At 42.1% G+C, this 25765-nt stretch overlaps 1 protein-coding gene across 1 annotated transcript in view; it reads left to right on the top strand.

Annotated features, from left to right (window-relative positions):
* Positions 1-25765, top strand: part of LOC146004755 (uncharacterized) — a 393261-nt gene that overhangs the window by 164059 nt on the left and 203437 nt on the right. The window contains exon 5 of the mRNA XM_083143730.1: positions 20922-21083. Coding sequence (XP_082999856.1) covers positions 20922-21083 — 162 coding nt within the window. The remainder of the gene's footprint in view (positions 1-20921; positions 21084-25765) is intronic.

Here is a 25765-nt window from a genome sequence, read left to right as displayed (position 1 = left end):
CTAAACACTACAGCTCACAGGTTGGGAAAATCTGACATGAAAGTAGATAATACGCTTATGCCTTATTTATATATAATTTTCACGGGGCGTACAATATTGTCAACAGTATTATCTTTGAGCAGGTCGCTTGTCACCTAAACACTACAGCTCACAGGTCGGGAAAATCTGACATGAAAGCAGATAATACGCTTATGCCTTATTTATATATAATTTTCACGGGGCGTACAATATTGTCAACAGTATTATATTTGAGCAGGTCGGTTGTCACCTAAACACTACAGCTCACAGGTCGGGAAAATCTGACATGAAAGCAGATAATACGCTTATGCCTTATTTATATGTAATTTTCACGGGGCGTACAATATTGTCAACAGTATTATATTTCAGCAGGTCGCTTGTCGCCTAAACACTACAGCTCACAGGTCGGGAAAATCTGACATGAAAGCAGATAATACGCTTATGCCTTATTTATATATAATTTTCACGGGGCGTTCAATATTGTTAAGAGCGTTAGTTTTTGTAGAGCTCTCTTTTTCCATCTTTCCTCTATACAGTGAAGCTGTAGAAGACACAATTAGCTAACCTAGCATACAACATACCTTCCTAATTAATATGGATATTGTCACACATTCCTCTTATTTTATACTGTTGTAAATAGAAAAGATTATGTACGGTAAATGTTTTGTACATTATAGGAAAAAAAATGCAAAATATCCCCCAATTTTAATTCGAATTTTATCGAATTTTTACATATTTCCACGCCGCCACATATTGTCCTATTTTCTTCTTTTACTTGCCTGGCTTAATTAACTCTCGCTAATTAGCATTTTTTTGGAAGAAGTCAACTAGAACAACATATGGCGGTATGAGAAATATGCAAATCAAGGAACATTTTAGCAATATATGGGCCCTAGCAATTAGCTTTCTCGACTAAGAGTACTCTTTTAAACGTCTTCTGCTGATCGTATTACTAAACGAGGACGTTTAAAATGTTTGGGTGTTGAAAAAGTTTGACCCTACTTTTTATTTCTATTGTTTGCTAATAGATGGCGCTAATAGTACCCCCTCCCCTCCCCTCTCCCCTCTTCTCCTCTGCTGTATGACAAATAGCACAAACATAAAAATCAAGATTTTGGAGAGCAAAACATAAAATTTGCATGCATCTGATGTCGAACCAGGAACTTTTATCTTTCGGGGAGTCAACATTATTTTTTTACTCAGTCGTCATATAACATGAACACACGCAAATATTCACATGTGCTTTTTATTATTTTGTGTTCGGTAAGTACAAGTATATTCTTACATAAATTATTGTTTAATTTAATAAATTGTAAACTCGGAGCCTGCTATACTAACACTCCTTCTATGTTTCATTATACTATTGAAAGCGAATGTTGCGTGCATGCGGAAATAACACAGAAAAAAAAGCGGATGGAAGCAATTTAAAATCAGTGGAGCAAGGTCAGTATTACGAGAGCGTAAAAACATGTGCTTTCATTCAACTTCGAAAAATAAGAATGAATGTGTGCATGCAGAACACATATGCTTTCTTTTCACAGTTGTAAAAACATATAAATTGTACATGAGGTAAGTTACGGGAAGGCTCTCTCTTTTATGTCTGTGTATATGTTGTACAATTAGGTACAAGTTGTTGTACAATTAGGTACAAATTGTTGTACAATTATTTCCCCCAGTTGTCCAGTTGGAGTTGGGGGCATAACACTGGTATTATTTGTAATCACAGTGCTTACTCATGTATTTTGTTTAATATTTTATTTTAAATTTACTGTCAGAAACTAGTGTTGCCAGTTCCTGGATGTAGGTTTACCTACTCTGTTGGTTGTCACTGTCAAGCTTCCAGTATTCGTACAGCATAAAAAGCTATAACCCCCCTCTCAAAATATATACATTGTATACGCCAAGATGCTCAATAGCCTAGCAACACATCATGAAAAAACATGTCAAGAGAACCCAGTGGGTTTATAAGTCAGTGCTGCCAATTCCTATTTGTAGGTTAGCTTAACCTGTGAAAGATCATATAGTGGAATTTTCTTCGGATGGGTAGCCTAAAAAAAAAAACATCCAATAAAATTGCCAGATGTAAACAGAGGGCAATAGACCCCCCTCATAAAAGGCTACAGTAAACCCACAGTGTCGCCAACACTAGGCCCCCAACAGTGTTGCCAGACATAAAAAATACATGGACCCCTCAGGCCCTTTGATGAAAATTTACAGTGAAAAAAACCCAGTAGGTTAACAACACTGTCAATCTACGGTAGTGTTGCCAGATGTAAACAGAAAGCAATAAACCCCCCTCATAAAAAGCTACAGTGCCCCCACAGTGTTGCCAACTCTGCTCTCAAAATGTACATCATAAAAAGCTACGACGAGCGTCATAATCTTGGTGATTTTTTCGGGTAAGGAGTTGGCAACACATGCCTTACGAGAGAAATCCATTAAGGCGATCGAGCCCCACTTCCGGTTTGTGAACTCTCAAGCAAAATTGTCAGTTCCTTGCTTTTTAGGTTAGGTTAGACCAAAAACCTTGGTGATTTTTTCGAGTAAACTGTTGTCAACACTGCGAGCCCCACCGAGCCCCAAATGTTGACTTGGTACCGGGCCACTAGTTCTACTCACCTACAACTAAAAAAAAGAGAGAGATGCCAACGTTGCTGTAAGATGAAGAGAGAGAGAGATTTAAAAGACCTATAGCTGGCAACAGTGGTGAGCGAATGCGCCTTATCGTAATTTTCCAAAGTCCCGGCCAATGTTTATATATCGTGACCTTTTGTAAACCTCTCGGGAACGATGTGCCACACACACACATGCGTGTGTGCCTCTCATTATTTCCGTATTGTGACGCAAGCAAACAAACAAATAATATTTTTTTTTAGGATTCCTGGCCCCTATAACCCCGCCAGGGTGCGTGGTGCCCAACCAAAGAAAGGTTCTAACGGCTGCGGTTATAGATAACCACACCTCTGTAGAGTTTCACGTGTTTTTTTGTTTTTTTTTCTCAAACTTCCATGAAACTCTACAGAGGACCTCCGTAATGCATGCAACGTGTACTAACGACTCTAGTGTTATTTGATGTTGTATTTTTTGATATAGAGTTTTATTTGTGAGATTATTATGTTTATTATAATATTTTCTTGATGAAGATGGGAAATGTGTGTGTGTTACAAATAAATTTGCATGCTTTTTTTTTCTAGTGTGTGTGTGTGCTTGCTGTTCTGCAGCACCTGAAATGAAAAAAAAATATTCATTGTCTAGTGCTATAGTGCAAACTGATGAAAAAAAAAGACATTGTAACTGATAACTGGTGAAATTGACATTGTAACTAATCTGAACTAGTGAAATTCGTATTATCATTGTAACTGATTGTGCTAGTACAAAATTTCTTATTGTAACTGATTGTGCAAAACTTCTTATCTAAAAAAAACTGTTAAAACTGCTCCGTGACCCTTTCGTTCTTCACATCATGGATGAAGAACTTCTCTGCGACCAGGATGACGCTGCACACGGTATCCTCGGGCAGCGCGTCGTGGAACTCGCAGACGACCTTGATGTTGGTGCGATCATTGACCACCACCTGCTTCCGCTTCGTCGTGTTGATGACGAACATGGGCCTGTGGGTTTTGAATTCGTTGGGCGTGTAGTACATGTCCACGTTTCCCTCAGTCACGCGCTTGTAAGCAGAGAACGCTTCGTAAAGTTTGAGGTAATCATCTTTGGTCATGTCGAGGTTGTAATTTTCGCGCGGGAACACTTCGTTCCTGCCATTCTTGAGATAAACGTTTTTGATCTTGCAGTCCTCGAATTTGCTGGAATCTTTTTCCTGATTCTTGTCCCTCCCGGTCTGAAAGAGCACTACGACGAAATCTGGCATGTCGAACTGTAGGTTGTTGAACTGCGTCGTCACGTCGAATTCCATGTGACTTCCCGACGCTATCTTCTGCACACACTGGTAACCGTGAAAGTGAATCGGCACCTGCGGAATCTTCAAGATCTCCGCTTTGTACTTGAGGGCGTAGTTTGTTTCGTATTCCACCACCGGCATTTTCAACTCCATGCTCCGGATGACGCACTTGGCTGCTTCGGGTAAAATGTTGGGCAGTGGCGTGATGCCGTCCGCGTTCAAGTTGCTGTATCGCATAAGTGCGTCTATATCGTTGGCCGCTCTTCGAAATGTGATTCTCAGTCCTCCCTTCCACATTATCTCCTTGTAGTTCGAGAAGAATCCCGGAAGCAGACGCATGGGAAAGAGCACCGTGTGACTTCTCGTCGATATTTTCGTTCCCGCTTCGAACCCTCCCGCCTGATAGTATGCTGCGTCAGTTTTGGATAATTTCAATGTTCCCACTGCCGTCGACGTGATGCCTGGATAATCGATTCTGTCGATGACGGTGTTGTGTTTCCTCACCTCCACCTGCGAGAACAGGTGAGGCACGAAGTTGTCCACGAGTATCAAATTTGCTGCTGCGGGGATCGCGTCTCCGCTTTCTTTCTGCACCACGTCGAATTGAAGGTAAAGGTCCGCTCTGTGAGGATGAACGAACCCGTCGCCTGCGTCCACGTCGTATTCGATCTCCCAGTTCGCTTCGTTCAAATTTGCGAACGTGCGACGGTTGGGAGGGAAAGATTGCAATTCGTAACTTTCGATTCGCTCCATTTTTTTTTCACTATGTGTGTTATTTATTATACGTTGATCTCCAGGATGGCCGTGGTCGTTGCACCTCCTTTCTCGTTCGTCACCACCAACTCTATGTTGTCTATGCGGTTGCGACATACTGGAAAATAGATCGGCTAAGAGGGTGTGTAGATGATCGGTTCCATGAATTCGGAACTGGGTTTGAACGTGGCTACGATTCCCGTCTGCTTGTGACTTCCTAACAATCCGTCCGAGGATTTCGTGATCATGCCTTCCTCTACGTTACAGTGAACGTTCAAAGTCTCTATGGCCAGAAATTTAGGAATGTTTGTTCCCGTGTGCTTGATGCCAGCTTCGAGTTTTGGGTGATTGTTCTCGAAAGCTAAAAGTTCTCCCATGGTGCCCAGGTCCACGGTCTCCGTCGCGGACACGATTTCCACTCTGTGCGTGACCGAATTTTGAGAAAGGTACGTGTCTTTCGGTAATTGAGCTTGCAAAGTAGTATTGACCTGGCGTGACGACGATATGTTCGCTTCCGACGCTAATTTTGTTGTTGTGCTCCGTGACGTTAGGTATGAGGTACATGCTGTAGAATGCACGTAGAGCTATGGATTTAGGATAGACGATGTCGTCGTGCAGCGTGAGTTTCAATATCGAAGATTCGCTCGTGAGATGAAACACGCCCATCGGGATGCTGTTTTAGGTTCCACAATGCTTTCTGGAAATCTTCCACCTGTGGCTTATTTATTTTAGAGAGAAACGCGAGCATGGAGAGGCAGAGAAGACCGCAGTTCACGTCTCCGAAATTTTGAATGCCTTCGTCGTTGTAGTATATAGGATTGTTTCTTTTCAGATAATTGACTAAATTTGTAGGTGGAACACCTCCGAAAGAATCGAAAGCGAATGCTTTATCATTTTTGTGGTAACATATCCAATGCGTGCCTGGATTTTCTTGACTGTCCAAGTTGACTACTCCACATTCTCTATTTTTAACGGTTGAAGGTAACGAGTCGGACATGGAAACTCCTCTGAAGTGTTTGATTTGTAATGGTTTGATCAGAGATTCAATGTCTCGGTTGGTGAGTGCTGTTTCTTTTTTTAAAACTTCCTCATGACGCCCTTCCGTTTCTTCTCCATGGCCAGATTGTGACGTTTCTGTTCTTCCAATTCCGCCTTGTTCTTCCTCGAGTCGATGACGGTTTTCGCGATGGCGCCGCTACCCCCAGCCAAACTTCCAACGGCCCCCAATGCTGCCAGGATGGCCGGGATGCTGAATATGAAACCTCCGATCTTTTGCTGTTTCCGCGAACGCTGCAACCGTCTCAATTCTGGTGTGCTGAGAAGTAATTTCATTCCGTGTCCTTTCGTCAAGCAAGAACGTTTCTTCTCGCGTTGATTCTTGGTGAGTAACCTATCCAGGGCACCCAGATTTTTTAGATTGGAGTATGGTATCTGGTACACGACACCCTTGGGCTTCATGTTTTTTTTTTCACGGTATGTTATTTATATATATGTTCTGCGATTTTTTTTGTTTCGTGTAATTTTTTTTCAAGGTATATTATTTTATATACTCCGCGCAGTCGTTACACAAATTCTATTACGTGCTTCGTTTTCTTACCAAGAAGTTCCTTTGTCCCCTTGTACACGATTTGAGTTTTGTTCTCGATTAAAATAGCTAGCTTCTCGTCGGATAACATGATAGCGTATCGATCTGGTAAAAATAGACTGTATTGTCCGTTGAGCAACAGACGCACCTTGGGACCATACTGGGTAGAAACAATTGAACCGGAAGTTATCGTGTAAGGTTTGTCCACTTCCAATTCCTGAATTTTTACATATTCGACTGATGAATTTAGCATTTGTTTTAATGCTTGGAGGTCAGTGATATCGAAGAGAAATTTCAGGGTGTTATAGAATTTTAATTTTTTTCACAATGTGTGTTATTTATATATACCGAAGATTATTTTTTTTCACGATGTGTGTTATTTATATATCAAGTTTTGACACGTATATATTATTATCTTTTTTCACAGAGGAGGAAAGTTCGTGCTTCGGAAAACGCGATGATGTGCGTGATTATATCTTCAGTCTCCTGTTTAGACTTGCGCCAATCATCCGTGTATCGTCTTCTCCCCTGCCTCGCCTCGTGAAGTTCGTCCATTTTTTCGTTTAATTTTTCCCCTGCGGCCGAAAGAAGAGTGTCGAGATCACCGCACCTCATGCCACTTATCTCCCGAAGATAATCCTTGACAACCATTTCACAAGGGATACGAAATGCCGGCGTTGTTCTCGCTATGATTAAAAGTTTCCCTACATCTCCGTTTACTGCGTGTTTGAATATTTTACATAGCAGTTCGTGCGGTAAGTTGGTTATACAAGAAATATTGTTATTTTTTTTTACTGTATGTTATTTATTTCTACACTCCCTATCCAAATTTTTGTTTCGTGTTCATGGCGATGGTGGTGCCCAATGCTGCAACTCTTTCACCCAACGATGCATCTCTCCTGACGAATCTTTCGAAAGCGGCATGCTCCAATTTCTTGTCTGCTTCGTGACGTGCATCCAGATCGGTGCGAGTGTTGTTGTGAGCGATGTCGTTATCTTTGCATGCAGCGTCCAACGGATTCACACCCTTGTCTCCTCTCTCCAATCTTTTCTCGAGTTTGGTACCCGGTCCGCAGTACTGGTAGCCAGGTAAATGCATCTCGAAAGGTAACTTGTTGATGATGTCGTTCACGAGTCCCTTTCCTTCGGCCACGTTCCAGAATCTCGGAGGCAGCGTGTTGATGATTTTGATCAGGTAACCTATGCCTTTGTCGTCGTTCACGATGAAGTTGGAAAGTTTCGTGCTGATCATGTCCACGATGCCAACCTTCTCGTTGTATAAATTACGATTGCCTGCATTCTCTTCGCCGGCTATCACTAAGAATCTGTCGATGAGTTTCCTCACGTCGTCCACCCAAACGAATTCTTTGGGTAACGTGTTGTAGCGTTTGACGCCGCTTCCACTCTTCACCTCGTTCCAAATCGGTTTGATGAGATTCCTGTACTTCTCACCGCTGCTCGATTTCACCCAAATCTGCGAGGCATCCGTCATGATTAGAATTTCCCTGTAACTTTGGTAATCTTCGTCGGTGTAATCTTTCGGCTGCTTTTTCGCAACGAGTTCCCACAGTCCCACCGTACCCGGATACCTGGTCCAACTATTCTTCTCGCCTAAATTAACTTTAATGTCGTTGCCTTCGAAGGTGACTTTCGATTTTCCAATCTTCCACACGACACCCTCGTTGGTTTCCATGCTCGGATACAATTCGAACACTTCATCCTTGTCGAATTTCCCCGTGCTCAGGTAGTCTCGTGCCAAAGGTCCCAACTCGATCTTATCCTAAGACGAAGAGGTACTGCTTATGGCTTGACGTCGTGCCGGTACTCCCTTCAGTTCGAACGGCGTCGAAGGAATGCTCGAAATGGCGTGGGTACAGTGTAACTTTTAGCTGCGAGTGGTACGAGTTCGTTGATCAAATTTTTATTTTGTTCCGTGACACTTTTAATTTCTTTACCTAGACCGCTGATGGCGTCGATCACAGGTTGATCCTGACGTTTCTTCTCTTCGTAGAATCCGCGATTCTCGGATATCCAACCTTTGAAGCGTTTCACTAGATATTCCCGCAACTTCAGATTGTCCTCTTCTTGAAATTGACGTTTTGACATTTTTCTATATACGTCGGAACGTTTCTGAAACGTCGAATTCTCAGCCTATGCGTTCGGTTCTCGTAGTTTTCTTGCCGTCACCCGCTTGAGACTATCCACTTTTCTAACACTCACTTTTTGTTTGTAATGGTTATTTTATATATGCTTGTCAGACGTTTGAAAAAAAATAACGTTTTTTTTTCTTTCAAATTTTATTTTTTAGATTCTCGACCTTTGATTTTTTATTTTTTTCTTCTTGTTGCAAATCTGAAATTTTCCTCTTGTTAGCCTCTGAGACGTCTAGATAAACGTTTATTTTATTCCTATATTTTCCATGGTTTGCTTTTCGAGTCATGTCAATGGTCACGAATCCGAAATCACCTTGGTTCCAACAGTGGGAGCAGAATTTAGAAAATAGATTGTAATTCATTTCAGCCCCTACGTAATCATCATGTGCGTGTTTTAAATTGGTGTGGTCTTGTCGAAACAAGCAAATAAAATTAGCATTATCGCGTAGCAGTTGTTTCGGAACCTTGCAAAAATTTGTGCCAGGTAGAAACGTGACGACATTTGTGAAAAAATTACGAATCTCGTTTTGATTTTCCAAGATCATGTCGTCGAACACCACAACGGAATTCTCGAGACAATCGTCCAGTGGAATGATTTCAGATGCGAAAGTTGCAATGCCCAGTCCCTCGTACAGTTTCATAAGTTGTTGGTATTTCGGTTGTTCGAGACTTTTCGAAAATACGTAGAGGTGTCTGTTTTCCCAGTCTAACCAATTGGGTGCGAGGATAAAATTATCAATGAGCAGTGTCGTCTTTCCGCACCCTGAAGGTCCTACGATCAGACACAGTATGCTGTCGGGGAGCAATTCGCCGTTCCTTTTTTTCGTTTGACTTTCCGAATCAGGTAAACGTTTCACAACATTCCACGTACTCATAGAATCACTTCGTTCGAATCGATCCAACTTGTTCCCGGAAGTCCCAGCCATTTCACCAAAAGTTTGTCACCTCTCTTACGCAAAACTTTTTCGATAAGGTACGTGTCGGGGTATTTAGTTTTAGAGAGTTCCTCCTCGTAGAAGCGCCCCAATAAAATTTCACCGCAACTGTCCTTTAATATATACGTGTGACGGTTCCCGGGTAAAACTCGAACTACGGTAAAAAGTTCCGTGCTCCAGTTTCGTGTGAAACCCTTGTCGAACGTTCGATTCAATTTACTGATCCTCACCTGGTCTCCAATTTTGTATTTAGGTCTTTTTGTCGTGGGTGTGTACTTTGGGCAGTAAACGGTAGAAATTAAACGCTGCTCGTCGGACTTGGTAACGTCAGCTGGCTTCATGCCTATCGTTCTGTGCACCGTGTGATTATAGTCGTTAACGAGTTCCGGAAGAATGGTGACCCACTTGTAGCTTCCCTGAAACATAAAGCGTGACCACATGCGCGATTTCAAAGTCCGATTGAATCTTTCCACGATGCTGGCTTTGACGTCACTGAAGGTCGAGTAATGTTGAATGTCGTGTTTCCGAATAAACTGCCTGAACGTGGCATTGTAGAATTCCTTCCCCTTGTCCGTGTGCAGAAACCGAGGTCGTCTGTCGCTTTGGCGAAAAATTAATTTGAATGCTTCCGTGACGCATGTTCCTGTTTTCGCTTTCAAAGGTAGAGCCCATGCGAATTTCGATAATGTGTCTATGACGGTGAGAAGGTACTTGTTGCCCTTGTTCAATTTATGTACATTTTTTAAATTGCCGTTACTCATCTCCACGAGGTCACTTTCCCAGAGGTCATCGATGTCCTTGGTTACCACCGCCAAACGTTCGTAGTTGCGGCGTGCAGGTTTATGCAATTCTTCGACGATGGCTTGCCTAGACATTTTTTTTAGAGATTACGTTTAAAGAGAAGCACCAGCGTGATGGGATTCAAAGAGGGTGGCACCTCGCTCGTGTTTTGAATGATCAGCTTATCGCCGGCACTCACGTCGAAAACGGTAAGATCTTCGTCTTCGTGTATTTCATATATGTTGTGCGTTTCGTTCCAACGTGCCAGAGGAATGTTTCCTGCTTTCTGGACACCACGATTCGATATCAACGTCATGGTGGGGACGCTAGCTTTTCTGCCGTGAGATCGGTACAAAAATTCGTTTATCTGAATCGTGCCATCGAGGAGAAACTTGTAATATGGATGATAAGGATGTAACATGTACAGTTTGTTACCTTCAACGAACGTGGAGATTCTCTGTTGATTGGGTACGCTGTTGATTTCGATGGCTTGCAAGGTGAACAATTTGGCGATTTTAGTATCGACGCTGAGCAGATTACTGTGAACGTGTCCAAGTTTATTTTCAATGGGCAACAAATGTTCGACTATGGTATCCGTTACGGTAGAAAATGACGGTTTGATTTTCACTTCCACGTTCAACTGCTTGTAGTTTTCGTTCAGTTCTTGCAACTTGGCACCGAAAGAGGCCAGCGTCGATTCCTGCGTGGATTCCAGCACTCCAACTTCATCTCGGATGTTGACGACAATGTTCTGAAGGTTCTCAACTTGATTCAATTTCGAACTTTTCTCGGTAAGATCGTTCACGATGCTTCGCATTTCGGTAAACTGCGTGTGAAGATCCGTGACGCTCTGCGAAGTGGGCAACGTCGACACCAGCAAAGTAATTTCATCTCGAATCTGTTCCACGTTTGCCGTTTCCGTTTCTAGTCGTTTCAGCATTCGAGATATGTTTCTTTTCAAAGCGCGTAATTCTTTGGATGTGAGGAGATTGGCCACCGTACTTTCGAGATCGCTCAATGAACTTTTGATGTCGCTCGAATCGGATAATGCCGTCACCGCCGTTTTCAATTTTTCCAAATCTTCCTTCGAAGGCACGCTCGTCCGTAACGATTCCAAGTGACCCTGTATGTTGTCCAGTACGTGATGAAAATAAGCAAGGTTCGATTCCACGTTCAAATTTTCTAAATATTCGATCTTCTGCTGAACCGTGCTTAACGTGTCTTGAATACTCGTCAACGCGCTTGCTTGAACGTGAATATTTTTAATTTCTTTGTTGATCAACTCCAGAGACGCCTGAAGCGTAGCGATGGTGGTTTGAATGTGTTCGAAATCTTGATAAGCCTCCAATTGAATTTTTATGTTCGCAACGCTTTTACCGATGACCTGCAGTTCGTCTGACGATGGTAGGTTCGTCATGGTATCTTCCAAAGTCTGTAACTTGGATTTAATTTCTTCCAACGTGCTGGTGAATTCTTCTTGTAATTTGGAAACGACGACATGCAAGCGTTCTACATCGATATCATTCACGACGGTTTGAAGTTCAGAGAAATTCTTTTCAATTGCGGAAGTTCGTTCTTCGATTTCGAGTTTCAATTTTCCAAATCTTTCGATTGAAATTGCTGTAATTTGGCCAAATCATTTTGAAGCGAATTCACGCTCAACTGTATATTTTGAACGTTGTCGTAAGAAGGTACATCAACATAATTTTTTATTAGCGTTTTCAGTTCGGAATCGATTTTCAGAATAGGGTCAAAACATTGCGTTTGGAGGGTAGCGATCTCCGACTCTAAACTTTTGTTTAAGGTCTCCTGCAAAGCAATCAAATCGCTCCTCCACTTTTTAACTCGAATATCCAACATGAGAATTTCTTCTGCGTGGTCTACACGCTTGGTGTGGTCGAAAATGTCGTTAGGCATTTTGTTAACGGTTATTTATAATAGAATAGACGATTCGTAATTCTACGAAGAGAGGAATGAGTTTGTCGTAATCTCCGAGGAGTTCCACGTATAAACAATCTCCTGCAGACACATCGTACGCCATGTTAGAAAGCACCTTGTCATGCTTCATTCGAAAAATGTTCTTGCCGGTAGAAATTTTGATTTTTCGCCCTTCCTTCTCCGGATTCACGGTGATCCGAAGTTTCCCGTCGATCGGAATTTCGTAAAAATGTTAATTGTTATTGAAGATGTAAAAGTTTTTGCCCACGTCGTCATCCAATTTCGTCCAAATGCTGTTGAGATGAACGATCAACAGACCGTTGAGTTTAGTTAACACGGAAGGTAAGAGGTTATTGGAATTTGGTGGTGCAGTTTCCATGATGGTCTGCTTTCTGTATCCGAACAAGTTCATAGGCATGGTTATTTATTTTTTGTACGTGCAAGATTTTTTGTCATTTTCAAATTTTTGGTTTGATGTTAGGTATACCTTTTTTTCAAATTTTTGGTTTGATGTTAGGTTTATTTTTTTGTCATTTTCAATTATTTTTTTTGGTTTGATGTTAGGTTCACTTTTTTATGGACATTTGTAACTTTTTTTCCATCTCTCAAACAGTTGTGTCTCCATGGGAGTGTGTGGATTCCACATTGGAGAACGCACCTCTTGTCGTCGTTGGGATCCAGGGCAATCTTCCTCACCTCGTTGGTGGTCAACACATGGTCGACGCTCTGGATGCGCTGTTCTGCTCTTAGAACCGACGACCTGGTCTTGAGGCAGTCGACGAAGTCCTCGAATGTGAGATGCTCCCGAACCACCTGTCTGCCGACACCCTTGGCCTTCTTGGTAACGCTGCCCTCGGCTTTGATGGCACAGGCCTTGGCGCGAAGACCTGCAAACTCAAGAATCACGTCTCCGTCCTTCTCATCTTTGAGTTTGCCAGGCACCTTCTTGTTGCGGGCCAGGATTCCGTACTTGTTTTGCTGGGGATAGCCCGAGGTGTCGAAGAGGTTAACCAAAGATGGAACTGTGGCTATATCCCTGTATGCGTCGTCCGTGCGAACGTGGTACACCAAGCTGTCCGTGTCTTTGTAGAGAAGCGAGATGTTGTGGCCGTAGTGTGGACGTAATATGTCGTAGTACGTCTCGAACATGTGTAGCTTGCTCAGATCCAGAACCGTGGCTCCAACGTAGATGGGCTTGGTGAGCCTCACCTCACCTTGCTTCATGTGAATCAGAGCCAGCTGCTCGTTGTAGATTGTTTGAGACTTGAACAATGGACTCGCGACAAGCTGACGACATCGCTCTTTCCTCGTCACCAATTTTATGTCCACGCGATTCCGCACATTCTCCATGGTCTTTCCAAACACCGCATTATTCATGAGCTTGAAGAAATCCTTATCAAGCTCGGACGTGGCTGCGGTGCGGTGTTTAGTGTTGACTTCAATATATGGACGCAACCATGGAGAATGGTTGAACTTGAGGATGCGGTGAACTGTGTGGACCGTGACCCCTCGCTGCATCAACCACCGGAGATTCTGGTAGTGCAGGACGTAATTCTTCTTGGGTTCGAAATCCATGACGAGCTTGGTCTGGTTCGAATCGGGTGGACACTTGAACTCAGGTGCAGGGGAAGATCGCAAAATACATGATGTAGCTTCTCGGAGAATTGCAGATCAACCTCGGCGAAGAACCCATGTTCCGAATCGTCGAAGCTTTCGATGTCGAAGTTGGAAGGATCAGTAAACTCAAAGCTTCCGTAGGGAAGTCGCTGCATCATGGAGTGCCCGTACAAGTTATTCATGTCCGTGTGCATGATGTAGCTCGACGGTTGGGAGGAGTCGTAGCCAGTAGCCATGTGATGGTTGTTGGCGCGCTCGTGCCGTTGCGACACCTGGACCATGCCACCCCGGATAGCGCATTCCACAAACAGCACCATGTCATAATTAGAAAGAAGCTCCAGCTCGATTTTCGTCACCAGAAACATGGCTGACCACGCCAGTCCGGGGAGTCTATAGAAGTATGCGGGGTCCAGCTGGTAGATCTTCATTGCGATCGCACGGAACGTCTGGAACACGTCGGCGAGGAGCGTCACATCAAGTTTGAGGTAGGCGTCGTGGTAGTCCCCGAGAGTTCGACAACCCAGCTCGCGCCACATGGACTGGGCATGGTGATATTCTTCGTCGGTGATGTTCGAGCCTCGTAGCTGACTGTAGAACTTCGCCTGGGGAGGTAGCGACTCTTCTTCAAACTTGGTAGAGTCTGTGATGTATTCGTAGGGGTAGACCCCCTTACGCCTGAAGAGACCGGCGTCCAAGTTCAGAAAGCTTGCAGGGGTGATGAGTATTTGCTCGTCGCTAAGCTTCCCCGCGAGAACATCGAGCTTGCTGGGAGGAACCTCAGGGAGTCAAGGAAGCGAAGCTCGACGGTAGAGCTTGATCCCGGGATTGACACTCGTTTGCTCACACTGATATAACGCTCCTCGTTCTGGGCGAGAACGTTGATTCCCTCGTTGTCGTACCCAAGATGCTTGATCAGGTGGTGAAAGTCGTACCCCGAGCCGTTGTGGAAGAAGATCGTAATAAATCGCGGGTCCCGGGCCATGAGGTTGCATCCGTTGCACCAAGGACCTACGTAATCTCCAGAGAAGTGGTCATGATGGCGAACTTTACCGTTGTTGGCGGTGTACTCCTTGACGCAGACAGGGCAAGCGATGGCCTTGTCGTGTCTACGTTGATCGTCGGGGGACAGTGGGAGCATAGACTTGGGCGCCAACAGTACCTTCCCTATCTCGATGGCCTGGACAACCATCCTCTCGAGGAAGTGTTTGGCTGCGTTGGGACCACGGTACACGTAGGGCTCGGGGGCAACACGTCGGTCTCGCCGCACCAAAACATATGTGAAACTGGATGCCTCGTGGAGTTGGTAAGGGGTGGTGGAGGAAACTTCGGGATCGGGATAGCAAGTGGACAGGGGCTTGAGGAAAGCCTCTAAGTCCGCTACAATAATAGCAGGGTGTTCTACCATGGCACCGTGCATGTGGAAATGCTCCACAGTGCCAGGTTTGGGCAAGACTGCCACCCCCGGCTCGTTGGCATTGCAATAGAGCTTGTGGCTAGCAAGCTTCTCGGCAGCGATGTTGGGACCTCTGATGCGCTGGTAATCCTGCTGTTCTCGATTATCAAAAGTGGACAAGCACCTGCGACACACCTCAACGTGGTGACTATCACTGCTCCGTTGGCTCGAAATAAGTCTAGAGAGGGAACGGATAAAGGTGTAATGGTGATGGGTCTCGTCCTTGATGAGCAGAAGATGAATTTCCTGCGCACCATCGTCGTCTACATCGCTCACCCGGATGGGGTACACCACATTTTTGTTCTCGGTGAGACCGTAAACGTTTATGGCTAATTGTAAGTTGCGAGCACGTGCCTCAAACTTGCCAACATCCGAAAGCGCCACCGGGTAGTCGATTCCCACCATTGCATCCTCCAACTCCGACTAGTACTGCTCGTAGTGGCCAACACGATGCGGTTGTTTTTTCCATACGACGGGGTGCAACGCTGCCAGCACCGACCAGACGACGCACTTGTTATCTTTATTTTGGATGTTCAGAACAGCTTTTTTTGCCACAATGGTAGGTGGTAAGGGGGCGTAGCTAGACGCAGAGAGAGGCACAAACTTGCGAAGTTTGATGCACAGTTCGTGAGGCTCACCACACAGCGAACCTCCTGAGCCCACAGCTTGATGCTCCTCCTGCTTGACCAGTATCTCCTCGGCAAACTTGTCGTAAATTTCCCCAATGCTGTCACCATCCGCCAGATGCAGCGTTTTTGCTTTCGTTGCATGAAAGAAAGTGTATCTTTCATCGGTCGGCTTCTTGTATGTGCAACATAGCGTACCGTAGAATTTAGTGGAGGAGTGCGTAGCCAGTGCATTACTAAGAATAGAAACTATCTCTGTTCGCTTCTCCTCTAAAAAGCTACGAACATCGCAAGAACCGTCCGACAATCGGACATAATCTTCTAATATTCCTCCGAAAGCAGACCGGCCTGCTTTCATCGCAGGCTTGACGCGTTTGGTGGGTGGTGCATTGATGGGGGCTGCTTCTGCCTTCCTCTTGGTGAAGGTCGAAGGCTGAGCCCCAGATGTACTTTCGCTTAGACAAGTAAGCTTATGCTTCTTGGCATACGCAATTGTGACGTGTTTATTGCATCCGGAACATAGTTCGGTGGCAGCCAAATGCTTGCCTGGCACGCAGGTGCGACAATGTCTTGCAAAATGTTTGCTTGATATGGTTCTTTTGCACACAGGGCAACTTTTCATGGAGCGCATTTTTTTTCGGGGTATGTTTATTTATATGTGGTCTGTTGGTGGTAGAGTGTTTACAAAAAAATGCCTTATGAGAAAAATTTTGTAAGCTAATTCTAATTAGTGTTAGTTTGAGGGGATTATTTATTTATGGGTGGTGTTGTCTTCCTCAAATATGTGCTTTAGTCAACCCTGTAAAAAAAATTTTAAAAAATATATAAGAAAAATATGATTGTAGATAGAAAAAAAGCACAATAAATATTGTATGCATGTGTAATTCTACTTAGCTTATTTTTGCTAGACACGAATCTTCTTCAGATTTTATTGCCTACTAGTATATTTTTCTACCAATCTAGTAGAGGTGTGAAACTATGAAAATGTTCTTGTTTATATATATTCTATTGTTTTGGCTGATATAATAGCTATATATATATATATATATATATATATATATATAAATATATATATATATATATGGCTATTTTGAAATTCTAAAACTTTCAGGTATACTTATTTTTTACATGCATCATAAAAAATTACACAATCATATTTTTTTTCCATACACACATTTTTTTATTTTCAGAAAACAAAATTATTTTCGATCTCCATTTTTTAAAATTTATTTGTGTTTATAGTATTTGTCGGGCAATAGCAGATAAAACAAGAATAGGTTTTCTACGACCCATAGTTTACGAGTTACAAAACAACTTAGAAATTACATCTTGAAATTTTAATTTAAAATAACTCGAAAATAGTAAGCACTAATCATTATGTTTCCAATAGGACTCCTATGGGACCTAGAACCTTGTAACTTTGCTCTATGTATATACTAGTGCTTTTCCAACATGTTCACAAAACCTTAGAACCTTCACAGACAAAAAGATAAAGTTTCCTGCTGTGCACATGTATAATTTGGATCCCACTGTAGGTCCAGTTTCGATTAACATTACTGTGCATAAAGTAGACTTAAAACAACAAATCCAACCCAGAGTATCAACAAATTCAAAAAAGATAAAGTTTCCCCCTGTGCACTTGTATAATTTTAAACTCAAAGTTCGATACCCGGCGGAGGTGGTTCGGATCCCACTGTAGGTCCAGTCCCGATTAACATTACTGTGCATAAAGTAGACTTAAAACAAAACAAATCCAACCCAGAGTACACGCGTCAATACCATCCACCATGAGTAAACTAATATGATCATAATCATCGTCCCTCCCCTCCCTCCGATTGTTACCTCGCTTTTATGTTATTCGCGATGAAGAATAGTTTTTTTCAAGCGCACGTTATGTATGCTCATATTTTGTTTAACGTAATTTCGATGTTTAATCAAAACACTTCGTGTTCACTAACGTAACTCGCAATTATTATTATTATTAACACACACATGCAAGAGAAATAACAAGAAAAACTTACCTACAAAAAGCTGCTAGCTATTTAATACACACACAAACGGTTGTATAATCGCGTACAGTTGCAAAAACGTTACTCTTCTATACAGAAACTTTCACACTACTGTGTTTGATCTGACCTACATCGACAGCACAGAACGAAAGTCATCTCTCCCCCACCCGTCGTCACACCCGATTGCTATGACAATATAAGCAAACTAGGTCGTATCAGTATTGCCAACTCACTAGGCCGTATCAGTGTTGCCTCTGAATTTCGGGCAACCCGAATTGTGTGAGCGGTGGGTGCAGCCGAACACCGTCGCTGCCCACCATCAACTCGAAATGGACGGCATCGAAGTGGTGCGTTATCTTTTCGGGAACCTCTCCTCATACACGCTGAAGTACGTGTCGTTGTATTTCAACCTGGGAGAGAAAATGATGCCCGAGAGCGAAACCGTGCAGACGCTCTACGAGAAAAAACAAAATAGACGACCTGCTGCAATACAACATCCAAGATTCCATGCTGGTGCGGGACGTGTGTTTTTGAAAAACGGACTCGTGCAAACGATGGTCTCCACGTGCTGCCAGAGCGTGTTGCGTGCGGACCAGGTTCGTGGGCACCAACTCAACTTGCATCTATCGCATTATTATTTCAACGAAGCGTTGCAGAACAGGCGATGTTTGTGTTTCCCACAGCAGCATCTCGAATACCACCATAAGTTGGTCGGGGGATACGTGCACCGTAACCCCCACATGAACGTGGCGCTCAAGAACAGAACCGAGAACGAAATTATTTTGGTGCTGGACTTCACGTCACTCTACCCGAGCGTCATGGTCGCAGCGGGACTCTCCCCCTTCAACGTGAACTTTTGGGAGTGGCGCAAATTCCACACCGGAACGTCCGTTCCACCAGGCACGGAATTGGACGTTTATCGCGGCAGCACGAATCCCCAACCGGCTGCACGGAAGCGGATCTCCACGTGTATTTTTCGCCCGACACGCTCAACGCCCTGTGCATTCGCAATATCATGACCTTGCGTAAAAAAATCAAGAATGCCAAGAATTGCAAGACCCTTGCCGCCGGGCAAATTGCTCGAAATGGACGCGAAACAGAATACGGCGAAGTTGATGATGAACAGCATGTACGGTCAGATGTACGAACTGAAAGACATTCCCGAAGAAATTCGCGCTCACGTGAACCAACCTTACATTCGAAGGCCGTACGGAAAAACGTTGGGGGCTCGTTCGTTTCGAAGAACAACCCGCTTGCGCCTCCCCATCGTCAGTTTTCTGTCTCGAAGTTTGAGAAAAAAACAAAAAAAAACACACGTGAAACTCTACAGAGGTGTGGTTATCTATAACCGCAGCCGTTAGAACCTTTTGTTGGTTGGGCACCACGCACCCTGGCGGGGTTATAGGGGCCAGGAATCCTAAAAAAAAAAAAATATTATTTGTTTGTTTGCTTGCGTCACAATACGGAAATAATGAGAGGCACGCACGCATGTGTATGTGTGTGGCACATCGTTCCCGAGAGGTTTACAAAAGGTCACGATATATAAACATTGGCCGGGACTTTGGAAAATTACGATAAGGCGCATTCGCTCACCACTGTTGCCAGCTATAGGTCTTTTAAATCTCTCTCTCTCTTCATCTTACAGCAACGTTGGCATCTCTCTCTTTTTTTTAGTTGTAGGTGGTTTGCCAACACTCTCTAGTTAATAATGCTACATATTATACACACACACGCACACATATACTGTGTTGCCATCCATCTCTCTCTCTTTTACGGCAGTGTGTGTTTGTTACCGGCTCTCCTTGCCCAGTGTGTGTATGTTACGCCAGTGTATACATTGGCTAAGCCCTTGCCAAGTAAGAAGAAGAAGAAGGGGTGTAGGTAGGTGTTGGCAACACTGCGAGAAAATGGGGCTTATGCCTTACAAGAGAAAACCATTAAGTCGTGCCCCACCGAGCCCCATTTTCGGTTGGTGAACCGGTCCACCACCACTACTGCAGTACATGACGTCATAAGATCACCTGATGACCTAAAGTGTAATCATTTAATACAACCATGTCAAATGAGGTGTTACGTAAGGTACAGAAGTGAATGACGTGTGACTCAGTCCATAATACAAACAAATTTATTTGGTAACAATGCCAAGGGAACAAAAAATATGCTTACTATTCATTGATCAACACCTGTATCGACAGTGGAACGCAACAATTTGTAGACGTCACGTGCCATCAGGTGATCTTCTGACGTCATGTACTACCTAACCGGTTGCATACCAACACAAGCACATCCGACACATTGTCGTGGTTGTAGCACGGAAACGGTATGTTTCCGGACATGGGTTCCCTTTCCAAATATTTTCTACTCAGTCCCCTCTACTAGCCCTAGGAGTTTGTAAGGGGAATTTCCGAGCACCCTGTATTAATGATTGCTAGAGATAGCGCCATATCACAGATAACCATATCCGTGATCGTATACAGCTATTTCTATATATGTTCATTTAAATCTTTAAAATTATTTTAATTGTTATAATATACTTTATGTAAATGTTAATATTTACTTATAAATACTTTACTTTTATTTAGTTAATATTACATTATTAGCATGTTTCTTTTACTTTAATCTTGAATGCTATTTAATTTATACTTTGTTTCCTTATTTTGGAAAGTGAATACCAACCTGAGCGAGTTCACACAGCCTTGTTTCGTTTAACTGTATCTTGCTTGATTCTTTACCAATTTTACTTGGAATTTATGTCTTAAATAATAAATTAGGTGGAATTTTAATTTTTATATTCAATCATATAAATATTAATATTTAATATTTCATTTGATCTATTAATGTATTTTTGAGTTTCTAGTTAAAACACCAAAAAATATTTGTCTGGGGTGGTTATATAATTTTTGCAGGGTACTATTAAAGCTTGGTGAATTTCTTAATTACTAAATTAGGGTAATGTGCATTATATATATATATAAATTTATATTATAATAAAGAAATTTCTGGCATTTGTTTTTAATACCTTAATGAATACAACGTTGTGTGCATGTATCTACAAAAATATTACATTTTAAAAATATATTTTAAAATTGTTTTTATTAATGATGCATTACGGCAGTTACCGTGCGACTATTACCACTCTTCAAATATTTTCAGAAAACCGTAAATGTCCAAAGAATTACTTCAGATGCAAAAGTGGTCAATGCATAGAGGATAAATTTGTGTGCATTGGAAGTGGTCAATGCATAAAGGATAAATGTGTGTACAGTTACTATGAAATATGCTCTGACCAAAGCCACAACCAGGCAGAAATGTGCCGTAAGTTCAAGAGTACTTTACAAAATTTGCGCCAACTAAACAATTAGAATATATGCAGTAAAATATTTTTAATTATGTCGTTTTCGGAAAGTAACATTTTTAAATGAAATTCAGTTTCATTTGATATGTTTCAGTCACTTTCCTCCTGAAATTTTATTTTAAAAATCAATGGTCATGAATGGAATTTATATGTGTATGTGTGTAAAGACTTAGGTGTTTTATTTATGTTTCCGATTAAAAATACAAGTCCTCATACATTTACAACATACTCAGTCTATCTATCTTTGGACCATGGCCGCGCATAGCGACTAAGAAAGGGACAAGGGTGGGGGGGGGGGGTTGAGTGGACAATACTAAGCAGTACAAGATGCTGCGTGGGCTAGTAAGTGTAGTCGCTTATCATCCTCCATGCAATCCCATTTCCTCTTACGTGTTCATTGTTGCAGCTGTCTCGTGTCACTACTTTGGGAAAGACTTGTTTTTCGTACGCTTGCTCCGGAGACAACTGGGACACAGTATAGTAATTTGTTCAAAAGTGATTGAGTATCAGCTAGAAACACTAATTTCAAAATATAATTCTCATGTTATCACTTATACTTGAAAAGTAACTATAAGTTACTTTTACGTTTAGTTTCAACCTGGAATTTATTTTTCACAATTCATGATCATAAATGAAATAAGATATATATGAAGACTTAAATCTTTTTTCTTTGTGTTTCTGGGAAATCATTTATGACTACATATATTTACCTTTATCAATGGCGGCAAAATGTATGATATATATATTGTATAACTATGAGGACGGAACAACTTATCAATCATTTCTCGGTGGGAGTTTAAAAAAAAACTTACCCACCCACACACAAACAACACATTTATAATGCTCAAGTCACCAAATTTTGTATTAGCAATGTTGCCATATTACCTTCATGGGTATGCTCTTTGTTAGTGCAGTGTATATTACTTATAATACAGTTACTTTAATACGATGTTAATGTTCTCTAGACTTAATTCTAACTTTAGTTATGGACGCAGAACAACGAAGAGGAAGGAAGATCTTTCAATAGTAACGTTATTTCTTCAGTTTTAAGTCAGAACTCTAGATTTCACAGCTCTCGAGAGAATCAGTGAGCAACATCATGATGGCCATGGTGACCTTAAATTCTAATAATATTTTCTGTAATACAGAATGAGAAAGCAGTAAGAAACGGAAGGAACTATTGTTGTAAACTAAAGTAATAATAATTGGCAATACCCTTTAAAATAATTCCCGGTTACCATTTGTGTCTTTGAACAACTTTAAAAACAAAACATGCTAATATGAAATATTTCATTGCATCCCGTCGCTCTAGAAAGCAACTATTAATCTGCATAAAAATTCTATCCACCTTCGAAAAAGAATCTTGCGGACGCTAATCAACGGAGATATAACTATAATATCATATAATTAGCTCATTGGGAGCAGAGATAAGAATCATAAGCATTCTGGGACAAATAAATACTACATTTTGTATTTTGCAAATGTTTAGAACACTGCCACAAAATACTTCATTGCATGTCTAATTTCTTAAAATAGTATTTCACTGCTTCGTCTTAGTTTAAATTGTACTTCAGTTTTGCAGGTATGTACATTGTATAAGTGATTGAAACGTAGTTTCGTGTGTTAGACCCTCTACCTCGTGGTCCACAATTATCATCACAGCGCTGTCTAGAAAACATGAAATAAAAATGAAATAAATATTTTATATATTTTTATTTATTTATTTCTTGTTTTGGATGCCGAAGTTAAGGCACAAGCCTTTTCTTCCACTTAATTACCTCGACTTCAGATTTCTCAAATTGATTTCAATAGCTATTTGTTCGCGAGATGGTCGCTTTATATCCGACCATTTTTTACTCACCTTAAGATATACCGCGCCGCCACCACCGATCATGTTCTATTGGAACCCCAGCACTTTGGACTATCGCCTAGCATTGCAGCAAGCTCCGGCGTAGGATAGGTATGGGAATTCCGTCCCACTCCTCCCTGCAAGCTTTCCATAGACCATCCAGGGTGCGCAGGCGGCGATGTTGAAGACGTCGTTTCAACAGTCCAAATGCGCAAAAATCCATTCATTGGACTTCCATCTGGGCTTTCACAGGAATGTCTTCAAACGGAATGACGCGACTTCCTAATTCCTCTGCCATTTCCTGACAAAAATCTAGTGATGTTCTGGCGGTATGACTCGAAGCCTTATCCATATGGATCATCACCTGTTTCGCGTCCATTCCAAACAATTGTGGGATATCTCTCCAATAGATAGGTGTCAGAATGGAGTCTTGGAAGTATCTGGCATTCACCTTCACGTTTTTGTCCACCTTGCGTATCAACTTACCCTCATATCCGAATCCCGTCACAAACATAAAGCCACGAGGGAAACTTTCCCTGCACTAATGAACAAAGTTGCTGCGCCCCTTGCCGTCAATGTCAAGGTATGTTATCAGCCGAATGTGACCACCAGCAGTAAGATGGATATATGATTCATCCATTGTGACAACTTCCATTTGGAACCCGCCAGTTACTTTTCATACAGTTTCCTGCAGTTCGTCTTGCGTTCGGCAATGTGAAGCGGTAGAAGGTGGTGTACACGGCTTGAAGCCCTTCTCCTGGTGGTTTTCGTGGGTGAATGTTTCGCAAGGAAAACCTGTTGTGTGTAACGGGCCACAATAGGTTTCGCAGTAGTCACCCCGAGTGTTAACCCATTCTCCCGATACTGTTTCATAATGCGTGCGTATGAAAACTTAGCATGGAAAAGGGCCATTACGTAAGCCTCCCAATACCGGTTGATTTTCAGCGTCATTTGATAACATTCACTACCAACCCTCACGCACCTACTAGGCTAGACACAATACTACTCACGCCACCAGACCCATAGTTCCAGCATGATACGCCGGTTGTCAGCACCGAATCGAAATTGGTCGGATATGAAGCGAATAACCTCCGTATTAAAACTATAAAACTTAAAATACAAAGGAATAGAAAAACATACAAAAATTATAACATACAGTGTAAGAAAAGTTAAAAATATTCGTAAAACATACTAATACGCGCGCAAGCGCACACACACACACACACACACGCACCCCCACACACACGCTCACACACACACACATACATTACAAAGGTTGTAAATCAAATTAGTTTTTAAACCAAATGTTTGCAAATAGAGTTTTGTTTTATTGTTGTAGTAAAATTCCTCTTGTATCAATGGTTCTATAATATGTTCAATACAATATATGGAAATGCATTGTAAATTGTTAATTAAAATTTAGCATTATCTTGGAATGAACTGGAAATAAAGATTTCTAATTCTCATGTAAAGTTCACTGGATAATAATAACCCATAGCGCGACAGCCCTTGAAGGGCCTTGGCTTACCTACCGACTGCTGGTCTCCCTCCCACACTGTTCCTCCATCACCTGTTATAGCGTGGAGATCTTAGACCAGTATTGGGGTGACGGGTGGTCAGCCTGACGAACCCCCAGCCGTTGTTGTAGGTCTTCTTGACCGGGTTACCCTCACTCACCCACCTCAGGATGGTGGGTTGCCACCGGCCCTATACGTAGGCCGTATAAATTCTGACCAGAGCCGGATTCGAACCTACGCCGTCCCGTAGCGAACGATCTCAAGACGAGTGAACGCCTTAACCCGCTCGGCTACGGAGGAGGACTGGATAGGTGAAACACTTTCTGAATGGTGTTAGTTAGGTCTCATCTTGAAATGCACACATCTGTCTTATTCACGTCTTGGTCTTGAGCCGAGTCTCGAAACTCGTAGCACAACTAATATATACAGCGTGTAAACTCAAACTTTCACAGTTTAGAGAGGACATTAATACGAAAAGCTTTTCTTCATAATTTTTTAAAATAGTATTTCGTGCTTTCTACTTTACGAATCTTGAAAAAGGGATAAATGTACCCGAATATATGTGAACTCTAAACACAGTTTCAAGGCTGCCACTAATGGATAAATCTGTAATTACGATAAACAAAACTTATTTGTGGTATGTCTATAAATTATGTCTATAATTTATCAGATAAACACCCAATTGGCATGTCAGAATAAATAGCGTGATCCCGCATTTCTTTTGTTCCTTAAATTATCATTGAAGTATTGAACTGTACGTCTCCGTCTTATTTGCATCGCACAGATGCTTACCTGGTGTCGTTACCATGACCAAGCGTCAGCTGACTATTGTAAAGCCTTTTCTTCTTTTATTGTTACATCAATGTCGCAAGTAACACATTATTTCCAGAATACCAATTTATTGGAAAAATGTTGTTACCGTGAACAGCAAATGTCTAAACTGTAGAGAGGCACCATCGACTCACAATATCACCAACCGAGCTTCCAACTTTAGGTTATTGTCTGGCCGTTCCTTTGTGAACGTCACTTGATCAATTTCATCAAATTGATATTCACCATCGCCATATAAAATATCAACATCCGCAAAACTCTAGTAAAACACATTGCTAAATAATAATTTCCTCCTTTAAAAATGTACTCAGGGAGCTAGTACCCAAAATTGCGCCATGTATGTATACACTAACTAACTAACTAACTAACTCTCTAGCCTTCGTAAACTCGAAGGTTCATGGCTGCAGCAACACAGGCCTTCCATCTGTCCCTTTCTTGAGCAAGA

The sequence above is a fragment of the Lepisma saccharinum genome, chromosome 22 (genome assembly GCF_977018435.1).
Source record: "Lepisma saccharinum chromosome 22, izLepSacc3.1, whole genome shotgun sequence".
NCBI classification, from domain to species: Eukaryota; Metazoa; Arthropoda; class Insecta; order Zygentoma; family Lepismatidae; genus Lepisma; species Lepisma saccharinum.
Note: the sequence above shows the minus strand (reverse complement) of the source record. Positions and strands in the feature narration are given on the sequence as shown.